The 22,762-nt window shown below is 48.8% G+C and overlaps 2 protein-coding genes and 1 pseudogene across 2 annotated transcripts; 1 reads left to right on the top strand and 2 right to left on the bottom strand.

The window, feature by feature from the left end:
• The first annotated feature begins 5,197 nt into the window (after positions 1-5,197).
• Positions 5,198-9,469, top strand: LOC117855661 (WUSCHEL-related homeobox 7). The gene is made up of 3 exons (XM_034738044.2): positions 5,198-5,632; positions 5,791-6,873; positions 8,618-9,469. Exons 1-3 carry the CDS (start codon positions 5,449-5,451, stop codon positions 8,944-8,946), a joined length of 1,596 nt encoding a protein of 531 aa, XP_034593935.1. The 5' UTR covers positions 5,198-5,448; the 3' UTR covers positions 8,947-9,469.
• A 3,660-nt stretch (positions 9,470-13,129) lies between these two features.
• Positions 13,130-16,454, bottom strand: LOC117854643 (peroxidase 19). Its single transcript, XM_034736874.2, has 3 exons — positions 15,912-16,454; positions 15,600-15,815; positions 13,130-14,150 (listed from the first exon to the last, which is right to left on the bottom strand). Exons 1-3 carry the CDS (start codon positions 16,416-16,418, stop codon positions 13,566-13,568), a joined length of 1,308 nt encoding a protein of 435 aa, XP_034592765.1. The 5' UTR covers positions 16,419-16,454; the 3' UTR covers positions 13,130-13,565.
• Positions 16,455-21,785: 5,331 nt separating this feature from the next.
• On the bottom strand, positions 21,786-21,917 carry LOC117859396 (small nucleolar RNA Z247; annotated as a pseudogene).
• Positions 21,918-22,762: the final 845 nt, after the last annotated feature.

Here is a 22,762-nt window from a genome sequence, read left to right as displayed (position 1 = left end):
AATAGGTGTTTGGCTAGTATCTATACCTTGACACACTTGTTTAGAATGAGTGTGACCAATAAGGCACGTATTTAGCATGTTCGCACACATGAGTTCTGCACATTTTAGCATCTTCCTCCACTTGTATATTATTAGTCTTTTTCTGAATTTCCTTACTTGTGGTCAACAATTTGCCACCACAGAACATGTGTCTTTCCATATTTTAATAAGGAAAAATTGCTCACATGCCACTGGATAAAACTTAAATCCTTCATGTACCATTGTTAGTGATTGTGGAGGGTCCCTCGTGTCATAGAAAATCCAATAGCATATGAGACATTATGAGTTGTATCGGTGGCATATACAATAAGGAAGTTCCCCTGGTAATAAGGTACTCCCTCTGTCCCAAAATATAGTTACGTTTAGAACTTTTTAAAGTCAATTTTTTTGAATTTTGACTAAGATTAGAAAAATAATCATGGAGGCTAATAACATAAAAATGATGTTAGTAGATTTACAGTGAAACCAAATATTATAATATGTAACCTTTTCTATTTGAAATAATTATTTTTAGAGATGTTGTTGGTCAAAGTTAAAAAGATTTGACTTTGAAAAAAAGCTAAACATAGTTATATTCTGGGACAGAGGGAGTACATTTTTTTCACATAAACATGGTTTTGAACTCGCAACTCTAAAGTCATCAAAATAAGAAACCATGAACTTTAAGAAAAAGTTCATGGGACTATGGTATGTGGTCCCTAGTTGGTTAGGTTTCTTAATTCTTATATAGAGGAAATTATCCTTCGAGTATCCGTCCCATCTCAGATGCTAGTATTTTTACTAATTTTTCTTTCTATGGCACGCAACATGCCTGTTGACAGTGAGACATCTGTGGTAAGTGGTAACTTAGCCAATCTCAAGATCTCCCGGTCTAGACTCTCGGAGCCAATCACATGGATGAGTTTGCGTGTGTTTATAGGAATGAATGTGACTGTATGTATTTGAGCATATGCATTTGTATAGTGTCTTTGCTAAATAAAGAAAAGGAATTGTGGCCTCCACAATTGACATAATGAATGTTTTGCCTGGACCTAACATCTACGTGGAAAATTATCAATGATGAAACATCAGAATTAAAACATAACTTGAAAAGGTACCATGGTCAGGGTTGGTAAATTTTCATGGTTGTGTATATTGGATCTCCTAGATGCTTTTATCTAAAAAGAATTTTGTGAAAGTTTAAATCTTTGGATCAATCTCCACCTAATATTAAAGTGTGGTTGTTTCTTCCAACCATCATGGTTGTTTTGCAAAAAAAGTCCCTCAACTTTTTCGTAATCAACCCGCAGTCCTTGAAATATGTCTTGACAATTTTGCAAAAAGGTCCCCAAACTTTACTGCAATTGACCCGAGGTCCAACCTTCGCTCTTGTTCTTTTGTCCCGCCCACACATCGCGCTTGCCGGCGGCGGCGCGGGACGCGCGCCACCGCTTCGTCACTCGCGTGGCCAACCCTCCATATGCTCACCACGCACTACTGCTGCTCGCCCTGACGGGCAGCTGCTCCCTCGGGCTGCACGCCCTACCCGCCACCTAGACCTAAGGGGTGAAGGAGAGAGGAGGAAGGGGAAAGGAAACAAGGAGCCGAGTGCCTTCTTGCAGTCAACCAAGTAGAGCCATGTGTCAGCGAGGGCATGGTGCCAGGGAGGGGGGTGTAGCAGCAGTCGGCAGGCAACGCAAACAGGGGTGGAAGCTGGGACCTCACACCCCCGTCTCAATGACATCCATCCCCTTCATATCCGTAACTAAGGCCTCCACATCTAGCAATTGGGGCTCAATTTTGCACTTGATTGGAACGATTTGAAGTAGATTATAGAAGGGAGGTGGATGGAAAAGAGAAGAAGAGGAGAACGCACTCCTGCTCATGGCGGCCAGAGGCGTTGTGGCCTAGCGCTCAAAGCGGGAATGAGGCTAGGCACAGGGAGGACGAGCGTTTGCCTAGGCGACAGCGAGGATGGCAAGATGCGCAGCGCTTGGGCGATGGCAAGGATGGGTCAAGATGCGTAGCGCTTGGGCGATGGCAAGGATGGGGCAAGATGCGGGTGGCGCTAATGGACGAAGAGGCAGCGACTGGCTGGATAACGATGAGTACAGAGGAAATCGAATGAATGGATAGAGTGGAGGTTAAGTTGTGAATTTTTTTATTTCCATGTGTGGGTCCCATGTAATAATCAGATGGCATCAAACCACCCACAAATATCTTTTACTACTATATTTGCAAAGAGATAACTACTAGGGATAACGCACCAACATATTGTGAAGCGAAGCCAATATATTAGGAACAAGCGAATAATAACGTGAGAGCAAGTAAGGACCCATAGCAACGTACGGACATTTATGCTAGTATATAATGATGCACCATCCACCATTTAGGGCGTGATTGGTAGGCGGGATGGTGGCGTCCGGAGGACCATCCGGCATCATCTCGTGCACTTAGACATGATTGGTTACTCTCCCCGCATCATATGGCTGCACCCTCTCGTTCACTCCACCCCTCCCATCCCGCATCCCTCCATCCGCCCAAAAACAACCTTCCCTCGCGAGCCGGGATGGCACGGTGCAGGTGAGCGCGCAGGGCCCATGTGACATACACCCAAAACTCTTATCCATACATGCAACCAAACACGATTCCGTCTCATACTGGACCAACAACAAAGATAACCAAACACAGCTCGGTGAACGATTTCAACCTGCCTCCCGTGAGCCTGGACCGGTCCTCCATACCGGCTCTCCATGCCCGGAGCAACTAATCACGCCCTTAAAATAAAGGCATCCTACCTCAACCCCAACTTACTCACCCTCTCCCCATCCTCCTAGACCTCCTGCTGGTTTTGCCCCTGCTTCACTCTCCGACTCCCTGCCAATGTAGGTACGTGAGTTGGGAGATAGGTTACCTTGAGGTGGTGGCATCATGGCAGACGGAGGGGTGGTAGGACGGCGGGAACTGGATACTCTAACATGAATGGCTTTATGTAAGAGTCCCTATTTGCTACCTTCCCTCAACTCTACCCTCTACCAAACTTTCCCCTTCGCCCCACCGTTCCTTCACACAATCGTTCCCACACCATGACCTCCACCAAGGTGCATCCACCGCTATAGCTGTTCTTCCTCAACTCCAACACTCTCTACTATTCTGTGTTGCCCTCCTTTTCCTCGGGTAGCTCTCCCCACCTCCTCTAATCTTTGAGAATCTTGGTCTGACCCTAGGCATAAAGGGACTCAAAACCATAGCCCCGACTGTCAGTAGATACATTGCCATCTCCCTATAGAAGAAACCAGCCTTCCAAGCACAAATCGAAGGCACATATTGAAAGGTGAGAAATTCCGATGATTTCTTTTTGTTGTGTTTCATCTGTTTGAATCCTTTTAACCTATATTTTCATTAATTACATTATATATAGTAGTACTGCAAAATGTGAAGAGATGGATTATGTGATTTAGTTTGCTACATTTTAAGCTCTATCCTCAAAATTCCTTAAACACGTTCCCTAGGGCAGTTGGTAACTTGGGTTTATGTACATGAGCAGTACTCTTCCTCCTCAGAGGTATAGAACACCTTCCAGTCCAAGGAACTCAAAAGTCACCATGCATGTGTCATGTGTGCACGCCGGTTCTCTCGAGTCAATCCATCCCATCAATAAATCACTCGTCACCAGCAGATGGCAATGCCATTACTGCCTTGGACCAGAAATTCTCACCTCAGCACTGCCGGTGCCGGCCGGCCGGGTCCCCGCGACCGTCGTCGTCTTCCTTGGGTTCTCTTCCGGTGCATGCATGCGCCATGCATGTATGCATGCGGCGTACACGTACAGTGCCGAGTAAACGCACACGCATCGCCTCCCCAGCCTTCTACGCCATTTGTTTACTCCATGCAACAACTTCTCCATCATCAACACTCCATAAGAATAATCCTCCGCTCTCTTCACTCTTTTCTAGTAGGAGTAGTAGCACTTGGATCCCCCACGCATTCAATGCCACGTCACAATAAGCCAAAGCAAGAAAAGAAACAAGGAAACCATCTCTCTTGCTCAAACACACAAGAACTGAAGAAAGAAGGAAACAGCCCCAGTCCACAACTCCACATCCACTGGCATTAACTCTGCTGCCTGGCTCTTTTGACCGGATAAGACGAGCCAAATTCGCTTGGGGAAAGCTGGGAAACGGGCAGATAAAGCTGTTGTAGTAACATTTGGCACGTCGTGAGTGGCCTTTCTGAACTGAAAAGCGGGATGGAACTGGCATCCAAAGCTTTCTGAACTGATTATTCAACCTTGTTAGAATGGATACCGAGGCCAGCCAGTAATCCGTGAAGGATTATGACAGGCATGGTGTACTCCGATCCTTGTTCCTCGACTGAAACTCTGCAGAGAAGGTGCACGCCTTGCCTCCTTGGTGGTGGCAGTACGCCACTAGTACAAATGACTACTATCCCACTCCTGCACGACTACTCGTAGAGTACACCGCATTTACTGAAATCCGTCTCCGTCCGTCCGTAATCGTCCTGTAGTAACGTGCTAGTAGGCAACACATTCAATATCCTACTGACGTGTGGATCAACCGGACCTGCTAGCGTCCAACGTCCACTCAAAACTGTACAGCAAATTTCGGTTGTCCACCGAGTGCGCGTGACTCGCGCTGCGGTTACGTACATTTTCCCCAGTTTCTCCTCCTGTGCGGCGCAGGAGATACTCCTCTTCCTCGCAACAACAGACTCGCCCGACCACGGTCAACAAAACGCCATGTGACGCCGCTACCGTTTCTCCTCATTCCTTCCGGCAAATGGGAGCCGATCCATCCCCCGGGTCGCCATCACGCGGCCTCTTGCGGAAAAGGCACCGTCAGAGACGACGCAGCAGCAGGGGCCCGTCGCGTCGGGGCCCTTCCGTGTCTTCCTTGCCTGGCAGGGGGCTCGCCTAGTCGCGTACGACGCGTACCCTCCGCACGGTGCACCACCCATCCGGCACCACCAGCGGCGCAGCGGGGGCGAGCCGCGCGGCTTCCCTCCCGGCGCAACGCGACGGGGCCCGGTCACACCACGCGCGCGCGCATCTCCAAGCAGGAGCAGCGGGGAGCGCGGCTTCGATCGGCCAGTAGAACTGGGAGACCATTCATTGCGCGGCCACACTTCGCGATCGAGACCCGGGGTAGTAGGTGCGGCCCATTATAAGGGGCAGCTAGCTAGGTGAAAGACCAAAGCGACGGCACACGGTAGTATAGGAAGCCAAGCTAGCACACTGATCCTCTCGCCACGGCCTGTTGATTCCTCCACATAATTCCTCTGCGGCAGCTGCAGGCGCACGGGTAGTAGTTAAGAAAGAATCCCTGCTAGCCGTCGCCACTCTCTCTCGCCGTCGTGAGCTTGCTTGAAGATCTGGTGGTGCTGCATCGACCAAGGCTGGACTCGATCGGCATGGCCTCCTCCTTCAACAACAGGCACTGGCCGAGCATGTTCAGGTCCAAGCACGCCGCCGAGCAGTGGCAGCCGCAGCCTGACATCAGCAGCTCGCCGCCGTCGTCCCTCCTCTCCGGCGGCGGCAACACCACCAACACCGGCGGCTCCTGCCTCAACAAGCACCCCTCCTCAGGCTACGCAGGTACGCCGCCCTATCGTCGTGCCCATCGATGGAGCTGTGTGTGCATGCATGATCCTGTTGCAGCCTTACTTGCATGCCAGTAGTTCGGGGTAGGGTTTTGCTTGCAAGGGATCAAGATCGAGAGGGAATTGCTCGATTGATCTGTGTGGTTTGTGCAGGCGGCGAGGAGCGGACCCCGGATCCGAAGCCGCGGTGGAACCCGCGGCCGGAGCAGATCCGGATCCTGGAGGCCATCTTCAACTCCGGCATGATCAACCCGCCGCGCGACGAGATCCCGCGCATCCGCATGCGCCTGCAGGAGTACGGCCAGGTCGGCGACGCCAACGTCTTCTACTGGTTCCAGAACCGCAAGTCCCGCTCCAAGAACAAGCTGCGGGCCGCGGGCGCCGCGCGCCCGTGCCCCGCGCGCGCGCCGGCCCGCGCCGCCGCCGTCACGCCGCCCCCGCCCCCGGCGCCGCCGCAGCTCCTGACGACGACGCAGCAGGTCCAACTGCTCGCCTCGCCCGTGCCGCAGGCGGCGCCCACTTCCTCGTCCTCGTCCTCCTCCGACCGCTCCTCGGGGTCCAGCAGGCCGGCCGCGAAGCGAGCGGCGCAGGCGATGTCTCCCACCGCGGCCATGGACCTGCTCGGCCCGCTCGCCGCGGCGTGCCCCCAGATGTACTACCAGGGCCAGCCCGTGGCACCGCCGGCCTCGGCGCCCGCGCACAAGGTGCACGACCTCGTGGCCTCCGACGAGCCCATCTTCCAGCCGTGGCCGCAGGGCTGCTGCCTGTCGGCCGCCGAGCTCGCCGCCATTCTCGGGGGTCAGTACATGCACGTTCCAGTGCCCGTGCAACAGCAGCCACCGGCGGCGTTGCCCGCCGGAGCGTTCCTGGGGCTGTGCAACGAGGTGACAGAGCCGGCCATCACCGGCCAAAGAACCTGCACCACCTGGGGCGCAGGGCTCGGGCAGTACTGTCCCGGTGGCGGCGCCGAGCATCATCAGCTCGGCAAGAACACCGACGCGGCGCCTGCCAGGGAGGTGGCGCACGAGGACGCCACGAAGCTGGGGTTGCTGCAGTACTGCTTCGGCGACAGCACGGCCGTGGACGCGACCGCCGGTGCTGCAACGACGCGGGACGCTGCTGTCACCGTGGCGACCGTGGCTGCCACAGCTACTACGGCTCGGCTGACAGGCTTGCCTGCAAGTAGTGCTGCTCCTAATGGCGTCGTCGCCAACTATGATCTGATGCAACTGCAAGGTATGTGAATTCGATCAATCTTGGAGCACCATTGGAGTCTGTTCACCTCTTCCTTTTTTTTGTGCTCAGTACGTATTATATCATCATATGCATGGATTGTGTTTGTATGAATTAGGGCTGTCAGTGTGTCGCATCACATGATCAGTAGTAGTATATTGTGTCTCTCTTTCAGGTTCGTTTGAATTTAAATAGTAGTGTACATTGCTACTACCACTAGCTATGACATAGGAGCGCGCTTGACATGGCACTAGACTACTAGCTTCCCATGCCTTATGATATGCGCAAAGACGTCCAATCTGCATGCTTGTTCGCGTGGGATTGCACAGATTTCCTTTTGATAAAAAGCTCCAATCACATCTTACTGATCCCAACGCAAAAGGGCACTGCAGTCAGTGTTTGTATGCCTAAAGGGATGCATGTGGCAATCAGGGAAGATTAGGCCATATGTAAAATCTCTTGTAGATGTTCAATCTTGTCACGGCCTTTTTCATGCATCACTTTCCCGCATGCATGATAAAAGTTGCGGAGATTTGTCATTTTGTAAGCGCGAAGCTTTAGAAAAGACCAAAATTTGCGAGGTGTTCTCCCCATCAGGAACAAAAGTTCGTGATAGAAAGGATGTTTCAAAGATGTGAACTATTTCATGGTGACAAAACATCAGGAACAAAAGTTCGTGATAGAAAGGATGTTTCAAAGATGTGAACTATTTCATGGTGACAAAACATCGTATCATCTTATGTACTTCCTCTGTCCCTTAATATCCGTTGCCGTGGAAAACATGCTGTTCAAACTTTTTTAAAGTTTGACTACATTTGTAGAAAATATTAAAAATATTTATATTTTTAAATAAATTTATTGATCTATCTAATGATATTAATTATGTATCATAAATATTAATATTTTGTTATATATATTTGGTTAAAGTTGATTATGATTTGAATTCTCGGGAAGTGAGAACGGAGGAGGGAGGGAGTAGATGCATCCAATACTGCACGTAACGAGTCCATGCATCTTCTGCACGCGTGCTGTGCTTGCATCAGTCGACATGTTCATGCAACGACTAGAGTTGGGGGAACAAAAGGCACGAGGTTTACAGCATGATTCCAATTTTGGTCCCCGCAAACACAGATATTGCTTGAGTGTAGCTTGCCATCCATGTAGAAACAATGCAAGTATAGAAAAGGCACTAATGTATATAGTACTACTGAAAAGATCTGAATTGTATGATTTAAAATTTAAAATATTGGAAATTGGAGAAAAATAAAGCTGGGAATCCAAGTGCAACCCTATGGATGAGTGGCAATAACCCTAGGGCTTGGTCACAAGTCACACAACTCATAAATTGTGCCCCCTTCTGTGAGGTCTTGTCATAGTAGCTTCTCTCCGTAGAAAAAGGGTAGAATATGGTAAATTTTGCATGCGTAGGTACGTTCTTGAAAAGATTGAAGTGACGGTGGTCAAAATTTCTGCCGCTAGGCGAGCAAAGCCCCTTAAAGTTCCTTTCACACTACAGGGCGTCTTTACCTAGAGTGAGCGTGCGTGCGCATGGCAATTCAAGGCCGGCTCTGTTCAAGTGTTCATGTGCACGCATGCATTGGGCTGGACTGTGTCATTTTACTTGGGTTTCCTCAAACGCCTTCGATTTCTGAATTCACGGGCCACTGACAATAACTTCGCGGCAGTTAATACTACCGCGCACTCGCTCCCCGTTTGTTTGACTGTCTCTCTACATGGACGCATGCAGGACTAGCAGCGGACGGGGCCCTCGGCGCCGGGGCCACCACCACCAGTACCGGCGCGCCGGTTGCCGTTGCCACGGCGGCGGTGGCGGGGGAGCAGCAGGAGGGCGCCGGCGTCGCGGCGCTGTGCATCACGGACAGCGTCACGGGCAGGAGCGTGGCGCACAGCGTCGCGGCGGCCAGGCTCGACGTGCGGGCACAGTTCGGCGAGGCGGCCGTGCTGTTCCGCTGCGCCGGCGAGCGCGGCCTCGACCTCGAGCACGTCCCCGTGGACGCGTCGGGCTGCACCGTGCAACCGCTGCAGCACGGCGCCTTCTACTACGTGCTGGTATAGAGAACGGACGCAAAGCGTGCAGAAGCAAGCGTTCCCGGCCGTGCCGTGCAAAGGCCTACTATTAGTACGTGACAAGTGGTTTAGGGTATCAAGAATATATGCTGCATTGCTGCATGTGTGCACCGATTTATCCATGCTTTTGTTGTGTTCTGTTGCGTCTTGCGTGCACTGCAGCACGTACGCTAGCTAGGCAGTAAGAACATTACGGAGCTATATCATGCGAAAGTATGTCCTGATCGTATGTTGGTGTACGTCTCTGCAAGTATAATTACTAGTGAGTACTGTACCAGCATCTTAAGAAAATGTTAAGCCTAGCTTGGCAGTAGTAGACCATGTGCAAGTTCTTCATCTGATCCTGTTGGAACATTATCTGGTTAATGCAAAACGAAAAGAAAAACGTGTTTAGCAGACTTTGTTGGAACAAATATGAAAACAAGTACTAATATATATCTTTACAATACCGTTTTGGAGTTTTCATCTGATCAAGTTGGATAGATTTTATCTGCGATGTGAAAAGGAAAAAAGAAAATCATGCACGGATTTTTTTTTCCCCCAGCCACTCTCCCATTTGGCTCCCTATCCTATTTTTGAGGGCTTAATGACTTATTTTACATATGAGAGATTCCTCATTATTTTCTCCCCACTGATGTAAGAGGCCCCCACTCTTTTCTCTAAGTAGGAATGATTGGAGCAGCCAGGCTAAGAATTAGGGGTAGAATTTGAATTTAGGGACCTCGTATTTGAAGGAACAGGAGCTCGGTGGGAGTTGCTCTAAAGAAAATTCATACTCAATGTTTGCTTTCCCTTAATAATCACATCCGTCAAGTAAATAATACTTGGTGATATTGACAATAATTATCTTGTCAGGAAGTACGAAGAGGCCAAAATAATTTTCATTTGTCAACCACTACGCCAAAAATAGCATTCATTGTCCAGCAGCATCATTTTCGATCAACAGCAAAAAATGAGAACATGTTTGAAGTGCAAATGGAGTGGCTCATGAACTAGGATAGATTGGTAGGAGAGAACTCTCATCTTGTATTGTTTCTAAAGGTGTTGCGGCATGCGCTTTGTAATTTAATTGTAAATATGAATTGTTAATTTAATATAAGCTCCCCCCTTTCAAAAAAAGGAAAATGGAAGATTGAGAAAAGTAAGAAATAGACTGGACTGCCATGCCAAAACAGGAAAAATGTAAATCACATGCTGCAGGAATAGTGACAAATGACCAGTAACACGGGATTAGAAATCAAGGCTAATAATCAACACAAAACGTAAAAGCTGCGAAAGTGCAGAAAGATTTCTAAACATCAAAGAGCTCTTCATTTCCTCCAAAAGTACAGGTTTGCTCATGCTTCCTTTGGAGTGGTTTGTGCCAATTTCCTTTGATCCAAATGCTGCTATAATGAAAAATTTATAGGAAAATATTCACTCCATTTTTCCTACTTTTTTATGTAAATTAAACATGGCCTTACTAGGTGAAATATCTCGATAAAAAACGAGGCAAAGGCCTGTCCTTTTTAATAAGGACAAAGGCGTGGTTTGACTACATATATTTTGAAACATACAGTGACTTCTATTTTAATAAGATACAAATGTGTCCATTATGTGGAAAGATTTCTTTTCTTAAGCTTAAGCCATGTATTGCTTCTTTTTTTAAACGAACTAGGTAGGAGAACTGCAAATTATATTAAAAAGGAGGAGTTCCAAACTTGAGAAACAACCATTAAAACAGCGAAACAGCAAGCCACATATTTTTTAATACATTTCATCATGTAGTTTCTTTTCATAAGTGGAAGTTGATACTATCCATACTTTGCACTAGCTATGGATGCACATGAACTTATTAGTCATTTCATATGTTTTAAGATTTGAGAATCTGGATTTGAAACAAATTGGATAAGGTGATGGACTCGCAACTTTAACAAGACAACAAATGCATTTTCTGATGTCAACATATATTACGTATACAGTGACACAAGTCCTTTAAGAAAGAAACGATGTCCTATAATGTCCGGGTCCTACATATGTTTTGAAGCACTAGTGATTTGTGATGGGCTGCTACATCAATGATACAAATGTGTCATCTATGTGCCAACTTATAGTTTTTGTTGAGCTTAAATCACATTTCCCATTTACAATTGGTCAACATGGTGTGCGGTTTTTTTATATATACTAACATATTCTCTGATTTTTGCACAGTAACTAGTAATGTAGACCATAATTTATCTTTTGAAAATGTGGACACCAAGATTTGAAATTCATGCAACCGCAACTCAGAGCACCAAATGTGCTTTCCCATATGATCAACAAATGTAGTAAAACAATGGTTTCATCATTTTAAAAAAGAACAATTGCCAGTAATATAAGGAGAAATCGAGTGGCTAACATATACCCTACCCATTTTTAATATACATGACGTCTATGAAAAACCAATTAGCTAGTTCGTAACGTAGGAAGTAGCACATTTTAAATTACGGGGACACCGCTTTGCTGATCTAGAAATCGTGTTTGCGTGTGTGTAGTTGGATCGTGGATGTACAGAAACGTGACATAAAATGCAATAGCAAACACGCCGGTGCGCTCGCTGTGCACCTGCAGGCTGCAGTTTAGTAGTACAATGTACGGAGTACATGCTTCCATCAAGGAAGCTTCGGATTGCGCTGTTCTTAACGAAGCGGACAGGTACCGAGACGACGCAAGTAATTCGGACATCATGCATGGAATGCGCTGGGCCAGGTCGTGGACAAATAAAGCCAAAAAAACAGAGATTAAAATCCACCGAGGCGCCGGGGAGATGGGGACCAGAGGACGGCCTGCACTGGCGTGTCGGTCGCGCGCGGCGCAGATCTAGGCGCACGGCCGGAGCCGGGCACCGGCACGCATCGCGCTTTTTTCCTCGGCCGGTCGATCTCACTCCCCAGTCTTTCCTGCTCCTGCACCGCACTGTGCCGACGCTGTTTGGCACTGTGGCGCGCGCGCGCGCGCATGGGCGGGGGACACGATACACAAGGTTACGTGCGGGCAGGCCGCTCCCGTGCCGCAGGGGAGCAGCCAGACCAGGGCCCCCACCCCCCTGCCGCCGCGGCTGGCCAGAAAGCCAGACAGCGCTGCTGCACACACATGCGCAGGAGAGAGAACAGAGAAGGCGAACTGGAACCGAAGAGCCAAACATAGAGGAGAGAGAGCTACTCCTATGTCCTATCCATCTGCTGCGCGGCGCCTACGAATGTCGTAGCACAGGACATGACTGTCCTTCCCGTCCGGCGTCGGCAGACCAGCCGGACGCCCTCTTTGCCTTTGCCTACCTTCTTTGACTGAATGACTGACCCTTCCCCTCTCTCTTTCTCCGTGTCTCTCTCTCGTCAGTCTCTCTCGTCAAGCAGGTCCGGTCTGCCGTTGTCGTCAACACGGCAGGGGTCAGGGTCATGGCACGGGGACGCATGGCGCGTGCGCGCGCTCGTGCCCAACTGCCCGTGGCCGGCGGACGGAGATATCCAGCAGGAGGCAAAACGTAGGATCTGCCGACGGGACTTCACATCGCTACGGCCGGGGCTAGGGCCACAGGAGGCTATCCGCTTAGGCTCTGCCTGCCTGCCTACGCGGCGCAGGGGCGTGTGCGTGTGCTCCCTCCATTGATTTTGCGCCCTACCTGGATCAGCTTTTCCATTTACTCGCTCGGGTCGGGGCCGTCGCCTTCGCCTTAGGATCTGCGCTATTAGGATTCCTCGTCACATCAAATTTGCGGTACATGTATGGAATACTGAATGTAGACGAAATTAAAAACTAATTGCACAGTTTTGTTGTACTCTGCGAGACGAATCTTTTAATCCTAATTAGTCAATATTTGGACAATAATTCACCAATACAAACAAAACGCTACAGTGTTGCTACAATAATTTTGACACCCCAAAGTTGAGCAACTAAACAAAAGGTCCGGTAGATTGATGTGGCCCGTGACCATTGGTGCCATGTCCTTTTCGATCCTCGACCTCCTTTCCGGAACTGCACGGGTGGAAGTGCGTGTTTGCCATTTTGACCACCCTGTCAGGATGCACGGCCTTTGTTGACTAGCTTTGGCTCACTTGCAATGTTGCCCTGCACCATGCAGCATCTTCAAGCTCATCACCATACTCTGACTAGCATCGATCGATTGTTTACTGAAGCCGACAAAGAGAGATCGTTGGTCATTGCACACACGTACTCTCTGCTCATTGCACACACGTACTCTCTGCTCTGCACTCTGCAGTCTAATCAAACAAATGGAACACACTCACGCTCGCACTCACAATCACAAAAGCAGGCGTGTAATTGGCACGCCCAAGGAGAACACACCAAGAGGGAAAGCACACGACAGAAGAGAGAGGCCTGCCTAGACACCTGCATTTCCTGCACAAACACGCGACACAAAAACCTGAAAAGCTACTTTCTAAACTGCCATATACAGCAAAGATAGCTGCTCTAAACTAAGCACTAATCATCACGCAATGCAAAGGAGCTCCCCAAACGCGAGCTATCTTTTCCTGTATATGCTGCCACTCGCTGATCAACTGACACTGAGTACTGACCGACGACGTACGGGATCGTCGGATACAAGCCGGGGACGACGACGATGGAGATCAGACTGCAAGCAGGTGCTGGCTGCAGACTTTCCTGATCTCCCCCTTCCTGCCCTTCTTGATCCGGATGGATCCCATCCGGTCCATGCTGGCCACGAACGCCTGGAAGAAGCGCGTCTTGTTGCCGGCGAGTTCCTGCGCCATCGCCCTGGTCCGCGGGTCCTGGGACAGCGCCTGGTCCGACCCCAGCAGGCCCAGCCGCGCCTGCAGGTTGGCGTAGTAGGCATGGTCGAACTGGAACGGGGTGCTCACGTCGAAGGGCACCACCACGCGGGCGCTGCCGCCCGAGGACGGGCACGACATGCGGAGCGCCTTCACCAGGCGGGCGTCCATGAGCGGGTCGGGCCGCCGCGTGCCGCGGAAGTCGTAGATGCGGCCCAGCACGTGGACGCAGTGCGCGAAGCCCACGGTGTGCGCGCCGGAGAGCGCCACCAGGTCCGCCGTGCCCAGGCCCTTGCCGGCGAACACGCGGAGGAGCTCGTCCACCGTCGAGTTGGAGCGGGGCAGGCTGCCGCGGACCTTCCCCGCCAGGGACACCTTGCTGTCCTTCCGGCCCTTCTTCACCGGGTAGTACGGCCCACCAGCCTGCGTAGTAACAGAAGGTCAATCAAATTGTGACGGGCTCTTATTGTTGGGCCCAACCAACTAGGTCCGCGGCCTTTAGCCCTTTAGGGCGTGGATTAGTTTTTTCCCCCTTCAAAAACGATGTTAGTCAAACCAATCACCACTCTCTTTTTTAGGCTCAAAATAATTTTTGGGAAATGTTCGTGTCCTCCAAACGAGAGAAAAAAAATGAACAAAAAGTATGAGCCGTAGGTTTCATTTTGCTGTAGTACTGCTGCAGGATTGGGCATTTTCCTAGGTTAGGACCTAGCAAGGCAACGTGGTCCGGAAAGATGCGCGGGCCGATTCCAGAGACGGCTGCCCGTGCTACAGAACAAAGCGAGGGCCAGGTTGGACGCTTGACTATTGCGAGGGAGGGAAGAAGACGACACTTGACCTGCTCAGAGGCTGATGGACGGGGCTAAGAGCCTAAGACCACCTGTCAAGCGTCACCTGTGATGGTTAGGTATTTGCCGTGGCAGTGAGAGTGTGCGACACGTATAGAACACCACACATGTGGCCCTAAATTAGCTCGTGGCATCACCAAATCAGCTGGCATTGACACGGCTGAGGCAAATCTTTGGTGCCTTGCGACCAGGATCCAAGAGAGTGGCGAATCTCCAAGGTTAGCCCAAATGGTATTAGCCGACACTTTGTCTCCATAGCCGGTAGCGCCTACCAGATCAGGTAACTGTTCAGACAACGCAAAATCAACAAATTAAAAATGGTGCAGACAGTGTTCTACTCGTGCCAGTTAAATTCCCGTTACGTAACGTGAATTAAAAGCCATTGATCGTCCTAATCTGCTTTTGTATAGGCAATAGGCACAAGCCCATAAGCCACAAGCCCTACTGATGGCGAGATATATCACCGACCACAGAGTAGTGCTACTACTACGATGAATGATGATCAATATGGCAGTTGCAGAACCTTGCTGAAAGGATAGGATAAACACGGTGCGATTATCTTTACGGTCACGTAATCATGATCAGCGCACCTGACCGGCCTGCTTAATGACCCAAGCTAATAACACACGCCCCGTTCCTAACGACGTTTTTTCACACGCCGGCCACCGGCACTGTGCAGTGGCCGGCTGCGCCTTTTTCAGCATGCAGTGCAAAAAGCATACCAAAGCAGGTAAAACTTTTCTTGCCCGGCCCGTCCCCGGCGTCGCCTCTCGCTCTGGTCCTATCTTGCCAATGTACCCCTACCAACTTTAAGTACTGGCGGTTGCGTTTCAGTTGCAACTTGCAAGCCCGGCTGCTGCGCTAGAGAGCCACGTCGGTTTCTCTCGCCGGAATTCAAGGCTCACAGCCTCAGACTGCTCCTGCTTTCGGTTGCATAATACTGTACGTTACTCAAAAACAGTCTCGCCGTCGCCGGAGCCCAAGGCTCTCTCGGTCGGCTTGCGCAGGTATATACTATACGTACCTGCTGGACGTAGTCCCTGGCGGCGAGGGCGAGGACGTCGGCGCAGGAGACGACGCCGGGGCACTTGCTCTCCACGGCGGCCTTAGCCAGCTCCACTGTGTCGAACGCCTCCTGCGGCAGGTTCTTGTTCTCCTCCATGTCGCGCTCCACCGTGGGCGCCGCACTCGCGGCCGCGCCGGCCGCCGTCGGCGCGATCAGGATGGACGCGTCGCAGCCCTGCGTCAAGCGCGTGCAATTCACATCAGAATCAATGATAACTATATATAATTACACACAATGCGAGCTTGTATTACTCAAGGATTTACAACGTACTTCGACGAAGCAGTCGTGGTGGAAGAGGCGGAGCACGGCGGGTCCGGCGGCGGGGAAGTCCTTGTACCGTGCGGCGGTGACGCTGGCGACGATCTGGTCGACCGCGGGGCACGTCTTGGCGTAGAAGTCCAGCGACAGCCCGTGCCGCTCCGGCGCCCGCCTGCTCCCACCGCCGGCCGCCGCGGTCGGCAGCGGCTGCGCCTCCCTGGCGCGCGACGTCCCGACGAGGGACGACGCGACGAGCAGCAGGAGGAACAAGGTGACGCGACGGCGGATGCGGGTGCCTCGAGAGGAATCCATCGCGCTACTACTACCTAGTTTGCTACGGCGCGGAGAGAAATGAAAGTGTGTGTTGGACGACGAAGTGTCGAAGCACACGCACCAGGGTGAGCGACAAGGCTGTCTTATCCCGCAACCGGTAGCGGCGTCGCGCGCGAGCGGAGACAAGCGAGGGAAAGGGGGGCCTTGTTTGCAGGTGTGCGGACAAACAGTGGAAGGCGGGCGCATGTGGGTGCGGCGGTGGCGAGGTTGGCCGCATCCGGGCGATACTGCGCTCCCGTGAAGGGGAGGAAACCGGCCGCGGTCGCGGCAGGGACAGAGGATTACCACGGTAGACGCCAGACAGTAGTTGACTGTGCGTGCTCGTAGCCTTGGCCGAATTTTTACTGCGCTCAGTCACAGAGGTGATACTACTAGTCTACTACGTATGGAGTATGTACGAACACTGTGAAATTTGGAAAACGTGGTTGCCAAACTCAGCGTCCCCACGGATCCTTGTTATATAGGGTCAATAGCCAAAGATTTACAAGAGTTTATGTCTAATACAACTCATCTTGTGAGCCAAGCAAACTATCTCTAACTCTATCTAAACCTGCGTAACAATATGCTCATATTACATCATAGGGATCGAGTACAACAAGATTTATCTGGGGTACATGAGATCATAACTAATTCTAACAGTCTCTCTCAATCTAAACTCTTTCTATTCTTGAGATTTAGATTGCTTCTAAAGTCTTCAAACTTCTTGACCGGCAGCGGTTTAGTAAATCCATATGCTAACTGATCATTAGTAGATATCAGCCGTACCTCCAATTGTTTCTTAGAAACTCGTTCTCTGACAAAATGAAAATCTATCTCAATATGCTTGGCCCTTTCATGAAAAATAGGATTTACCGATAGATATGTCGCTCCCAAGTTATCACACCATAAACACAGCACTTGATCAAGTTGCACGCCAAGTTCTGCAAGAAGAGACTCCATCCAAATTAATTCTGCAGTAGCATTAGCCATAGCTTTATACTCTGCTTCAGTGCTTGATCTAGACACAGTTGCTTTTTCTGGCACTCCAAGAAATAAGATTGGGACCAAGAAACACAGCAAATCCTCCTGTGGATCGTCGATCATCAACACTGCCTCCCCAATCCGCATATGAGAAGGCACTTAGTAAGAATGTTCTGGATCGTTGAATGTACAAGCCAACCTCCATCATATGCTTAACATACCTAAGTATCCTTTTAACAGCTATCCAATGCATTGAAGTAAGTGCATGAAGAAATTGACAAACCTTATTAACCGAAAAAGCAAGATCTGGTCTTGTGAGAGTAAGATACTGTAAGGCTCCAACTATAATTCGATAATGAGTGCTATCTTGTGCTGAAAGCAACTTTCCTTCATGTGCCGAGAGCTTTTCTGTAGTTGACAAAGGTGTTGGTGAAGGTTTACACTTTGACATCCCTACTCTAGTCAATATCTCATGAGCTTTCCTTGAGACAACACCAAACCACTGCTGTCACGTTGTACTTCAATACCCAAGAAATAATGTAAATCACCCAAGTCTTTTAAAGCACATTCTTTCCTCAAATCTTGTAGTAATGCAGCAACAACATTTTCACTTGAACTTGTCACGATAATGTCATCAATATAGATCAACATATAGATTGCTATTCTAGACTTGTGGTAGATAAATAATGAGGTATCTGACTTAGATGTGTTAAACTCAAGATCAATAAGTTTGGAGCTCAACCTTGCATACCAGGCCCTAGGCGCCTGCTTTAACCCATAGATTGCTTTATCAAGCCTACATACTAGGTGTAGAGTAGCAGCATCTTCAAAGCCTGGTGGTTGTCTCATATACACATCCTCTTCAAGAACACCATGTAGAATCACGTTCTGTACATCTAAATGCCTGAGGCACCATTCTCTAGACACTATAACTGATAACACAAGTCTAACAGTAGCAATTTTAATAACATGACTAAATGTATCTTCATAATCAATACCATATCGTTGGCGAAAACCTTTAAGTACCAGACGAGCTTTATACCTGTCTATAGTCCCATCCGATTTCTTCTTAACTTTGAATACCCATTTACAATCAATTATATTGTTACCTTTCTTGTTTTCTACAAGATGCCATGTCTTTTTCCTTTGAAGTGCCATGTATTCTTCTTGCATAGTCGTTTTCCATTTAGGATCACCAAGAGCTTCCTGTAAGCTTTTAGGCTCACCAGTACTGCAAAAATGCCCATACCTTACTGTTCCATCTATGAACTTTTTAGGTTTGACAGTGCCTGACAGCCTGGTCCAGCGAAGCAATGGCGCCGGCTCTGGTGAAATTTCCAGCGTTTCTGATGAAGCTTCCACAGCGGATCCGCGCGGGCATAGAAGATCCACCTGGAACTGTGGGCGATGCCGATAGTGGAGGGTGCAGCGCGCCACACGGCGACAGCGGAGCGGACGGCGGAGTGGGCATAGCGGACGCGGGCGAGATTGTGTTCCCGCAGTGCGAGGAGGAGCTGTCGGGGTGGAGGTGGACGCCGACATGCTTGGCAGCGGATCAGCATGGGATCACGCGCTAGATTCTTCTGCGGGTCCTCGAGGATCTCCATTGGATCCGGCGTTCGGATTGTCTGCGCCCTGGGAATCCATTGCTGCTGCTGTCCAGCCTCCATTGAGCACCGTATTGTTTGCAGAAAAATCATGTGTTTCTCCCTCGGAGTTTTGATTAGTATCAACATTAGTAATAATAGAGTCAGGACAATCTACACCCCCTAGATTGTGAAGATATTCAGGAAGGAGAATGATTTCTTTTCTGAGTTGAGCACCAACATTTGGATGAAGGTGAGCAAAGGGAAAATAGATCTCATCAAACACTTGAATTCTTTGTGCATGACATTATATCCTAAGAAGGCACAACGGATAGAGCGAAAGGACAGCTTTCGATTGTTGTAGGGCCTCAAATTTAGCCAACAAGCACACCCAAAAATTCGCAAAGAGTTGTAATCCGGTGTGTCATTCAGGAGCTTCTTAATTGGAGTCTCATCTTCAATAACTTTACTAGGAAGAATATTTATAGGTTGCTGTCAAGAAGGCATGATCCCAAAATTTCAAAGGTATGGATGCATTAGCTAGAAGGGAAAGGCCAACTTCGATAATATGATGGTGCTTCCTCTCAGCAGCACCGTTTTGTTGATGAGCATGCAAGCAGAAGATTTGGTGATGGATGTCAATTTGTTGAAAGAAGGAATTTAAACCTTCATACTCTCCACCCCAGTCAGATTGCATGGCAAGGATCTTTTTATTAAATTGTCTCTCAACTAAATTTTGGAAGTTTTGAAAAACTTGAAAAACATTATACTTCTTTTTGAGAAGATATATCCAAGTATATTTGCTAAAATCAACAATAAAGCTCACATAGCAAGTATGTCGGCTGGTAGAAACTGTTAGCATACGATGTAGGCTACGCTAGCGCAAAATAAAATTTTTCTACCGTGTAAATCAGGAAAACTGTCGTATATGGATCACGGGATTACCACTCGACGCACTGGTGCGGAAGATGTAGAATCGTGTCGGGGCAGCGAAGTTGATCAGCGTAGTCGGACACGTAGTCGATCATGTCGACGTCGAGCAGCTCCTCAGCAGCTCGTCCACGTGCAGCAAGGTCGTCCTCGTGCTGCGGCTTGTCGTCGGCTCGTCCAAGTGCTACAGGTGCAACACCTCCAAGGTATCCACACGTGCAGGGAGGAAGCGTCGCAAGCCGGACTGCTAGGTCCGCGGGTTGCAACAGGGCAAGGGCATGGGAGGCGCGACAGATGTGTTTTCGACCAAAGGGATGAAACCCTAGGGCGCCCCACCCCTCTATTTATAGAGGTTCCTGATGGGCCTCTGGGTCCGAGGCCCATTAGTACTTCTAAACCTGATCCAACTCGGATCATATTCTAATTGGGCTTACAGCCCCTTAAGTGTAAGACCCTATGGGTTCGGATACGTATAGACATGGCCCGAGTGCTCCTACTCGGCCCAATAGTCGGTAGCGGCCTCTAGCAAGACGTGCCAACTCCTATACGCACATGAAGATCATATCAGACGAACCATCACAACATCACATACATGCTATTCCCTTTACCTCACGATATTTGGTCAAGCTTCAAGCCAACCACTCTTTCTCAATCCTGTGATTCGGAATCCCTTTGTAGGTTAACTTTTAACTGTACGTAGCATGGCCATGCATTTTCGGATCCGATCACTCGAGAGGCCCAGAGATATCTCTCTCAATCAGAGAGGGGCAAATTCCATTTTGATTGACCATGCCTCACAGCATGCTTCTCGACAAACCTGAAAGCTACCTTTTTAACTACCCTGTTACGGTGTAGCATTTGATAGCCCCTAAGTAAGTCGATCCACATCTTGAGTACATGCGACAATCTCAGGTCCAAGAACAAAGCGTACATGTCGTGTAAAGAGAGAACTACTTCTCGTGTTGGGTCAGTCCTAGCATATGTCTCCACATACGCCTACATTATTAGTTTGACATCTCCATGTCCATGACTTGTGAAACATAGTCATCAACTAATACATGTACTAGTCTAATATTCATGTGTGTCCTCACATGAACTCCAACTAGGGACAACTTTAGAATAACCATACAAGTAAAGGGTTCCACATACAATTCACATAATTGCAGATCAATTCAAGTAGCCTTTAATGGATATTCAATAAACACAATATATACAAATCATGGATACAATCAGATACCATCATCTCTATGATTGCCTCTAGGGCATACCTCCAACAGAAACTAGGGCACGCCCCCACACATCAGAGAAGATTAAATTAAGAGGATCCTTAGAAATACTATCTGATCTTGAATAAGGTAACTTGATGGCTCTTGGCCATTTGACAAGCATCACAAACTAACTCAGAATTTAAATCAGTAGCACAAAGAAGCTTATTATTACTAAGAACCCTCTCAACAATGGAAAGAGCAGGATGACCTAAACGACTATGGCATCTAGATGTTGACGACTCACTGACTCCATGGACTTGCTTCTTGAGACCTCCACTTGAAGGATGTGCTACTAGAGGATAGAAACCACCACGTGATCTACCTTGATGCAGGACTTTTTTCGTTTCCTGATCCTTAATGAGAAAGAACTTTGGATGAAATTCAAGAAAGGCATGATTATCTTGAGCTAATTTGTGAATGGAAACAAGATTCTTGCTAGCATTAGGAACATGAAGGATATTATTTAAGTGTAGATTGCTACTAAGGGTATGTAAAATTGTAGCTGCTCCTACCATCTTTGAGTATTGATGTTGATCTTCCTCATCATCATAGCGGTACCAACACCTTGGGGCTTCAAGTCCCACCTTCTTGCAAATTTGACAAACCACCTTGTTGGTCTATCCTCCTGTTTGGGCATACTTGGGCTCGAGCTTTTGCTTCCACGATTTGATCCTCCACGATTTGCACCATTGTGCCCTTGCCCACGATTTCCATTATTGCCGCAGCCACAAGGGGCTCCTCGTCCACGGTAGGCAGCATTGGCGGAGGTATTGACCGCCATCTTGATACAACTCCAGACGGTAGTCATAGGCCAAAAGCCATGAGTAGAGATCATTCAAGGGGATGGGATCTGAACTTCCAATTACTGAAGCAACAAACGGATGATAATCATAATCAAGGCCATTGAGAATATGAGAGACCACCTCATTGTCGTCGACGATTTTCCTTGCAGCAGCGAGCTCATCTTTGATTGCCCGCATCTTGTTGATGAAGGTTGTGGACGACATGCTACCCTTCTTGAGAGTAGAGAGCTGCATGAGTAGATTGGTCACGCAAGCTCTGGTCTGCGCTAAGAACATGACCTCCAGCATGCTCCATGCTTCAGCTGATGAAGTCACGGAGGTCACCTGCCCCAACACATCCTTGGTGATGGAGTTTAGTAGGTAACTCAATAGTTGTTGATCCTTGGCTAGCCACGAGTCATACTCGGGATTGGGAACAATAGTTTTCTTGGTGTCCTTCATGACCTCCAACATCTTGGGTGGCGGCGGGGAGGTTCCTTCAAGAATCCCCACGAGCTGAGCGCCACGAACTGCTGGTAGGAACTGCGACTTCCATAGGAGATGATTGTCTCAGGTAAGTTTCCTCGAGACAGTCGAGGTGGATCGGCGAGGCTGACAATGAGGACGCCATGGATACTTTGGAGGATGTAGATGTATCTTAGGAAGAGGATACTTTGATTATCATGTGAAATTTGGTAAACGTGGTTGCCAAACTCGACATCCCCACGGATCCTTGTTATATAGGGTCAATAGCCAAATATTTACAAGATTTTATCTCTAATACAACTCATCTTGCAAGCCAAGCATACTATCTCTAATTCTATCTAAACCTGCGCAACAATATGCTCATATTACATCATAGAGACCAAGTCCAACAAGATGTATCTCGGGTACATGAGATCATAGCTAATTCTAACACGCAGCCTATATGCAGATGCACATGTACGTACACTGTCGAGTCTGGTAAGGTACTATACTAGAGCACCAGAAATAACCACAGGATT

The sequence above is a fragment of the Setaria viridis genome, chromosome 5 (assembly GCF_005286985.2).
Source record: "Setaria viridis chromosome 5, Setaria_viridis_v4.0, whole genome shotgun sequence".
NCBI lineage: Eukaryota > Viridiplantae > Streptophyta > Magnoliopsida > Poales > Poaceae > Setaria > Setaria viridis.
Note: the sequence above shows the minus strand (reverse complement) of the source record. Positions and strands in the feature narration are given on the sequence as shown.

Bases quoted from the DNA above. Each gene is read 5' to 3' on its own strand.
- LOC117855661 (XM_034738044.2), top strand. From the start codon at position 5,449: ATGGCCTCCTCCTTCAACAACAGGCACTGGCCGAGCATGTTCAGGTCC. The intron at 5,633-5,790 runs GTACGCCGCCCT...TGGTTTGTGCAG, and splicing joins CCCCTCCTCAGGCTACGCAG to GCGGCGAGGAGCGGACCCCG. The intron at 6,874-8,617 runs GTATGTGAATTC...GGACGCATGCAG, and splicing joins TGATCTGATGCAACTGCAAG to GACTAGCAGCGGACGGGGCC.
- LOC117854643 (XM_034736874.2), bottom strand. From the start codon at position 16,418: ATGCGCCCGCCTTCCACTGTTTGTCCGCACACCTGCAAACAAGGCCCC. The intron at 15,816-15,911 runs GTACGTTGTAAA...CGCTTGACGCAG, and splicing joins ACCACGACTGCTTCGTCGAA to GGCTGCGACGCGTCCATCCT. The intron at 14,151-15,599 runs GTACGTATAGTA...GTTACTACGCAG, and splicing joins CCAGGGACTACGTCCAGCAG to GCTGGTGGGCCGTACTACCC.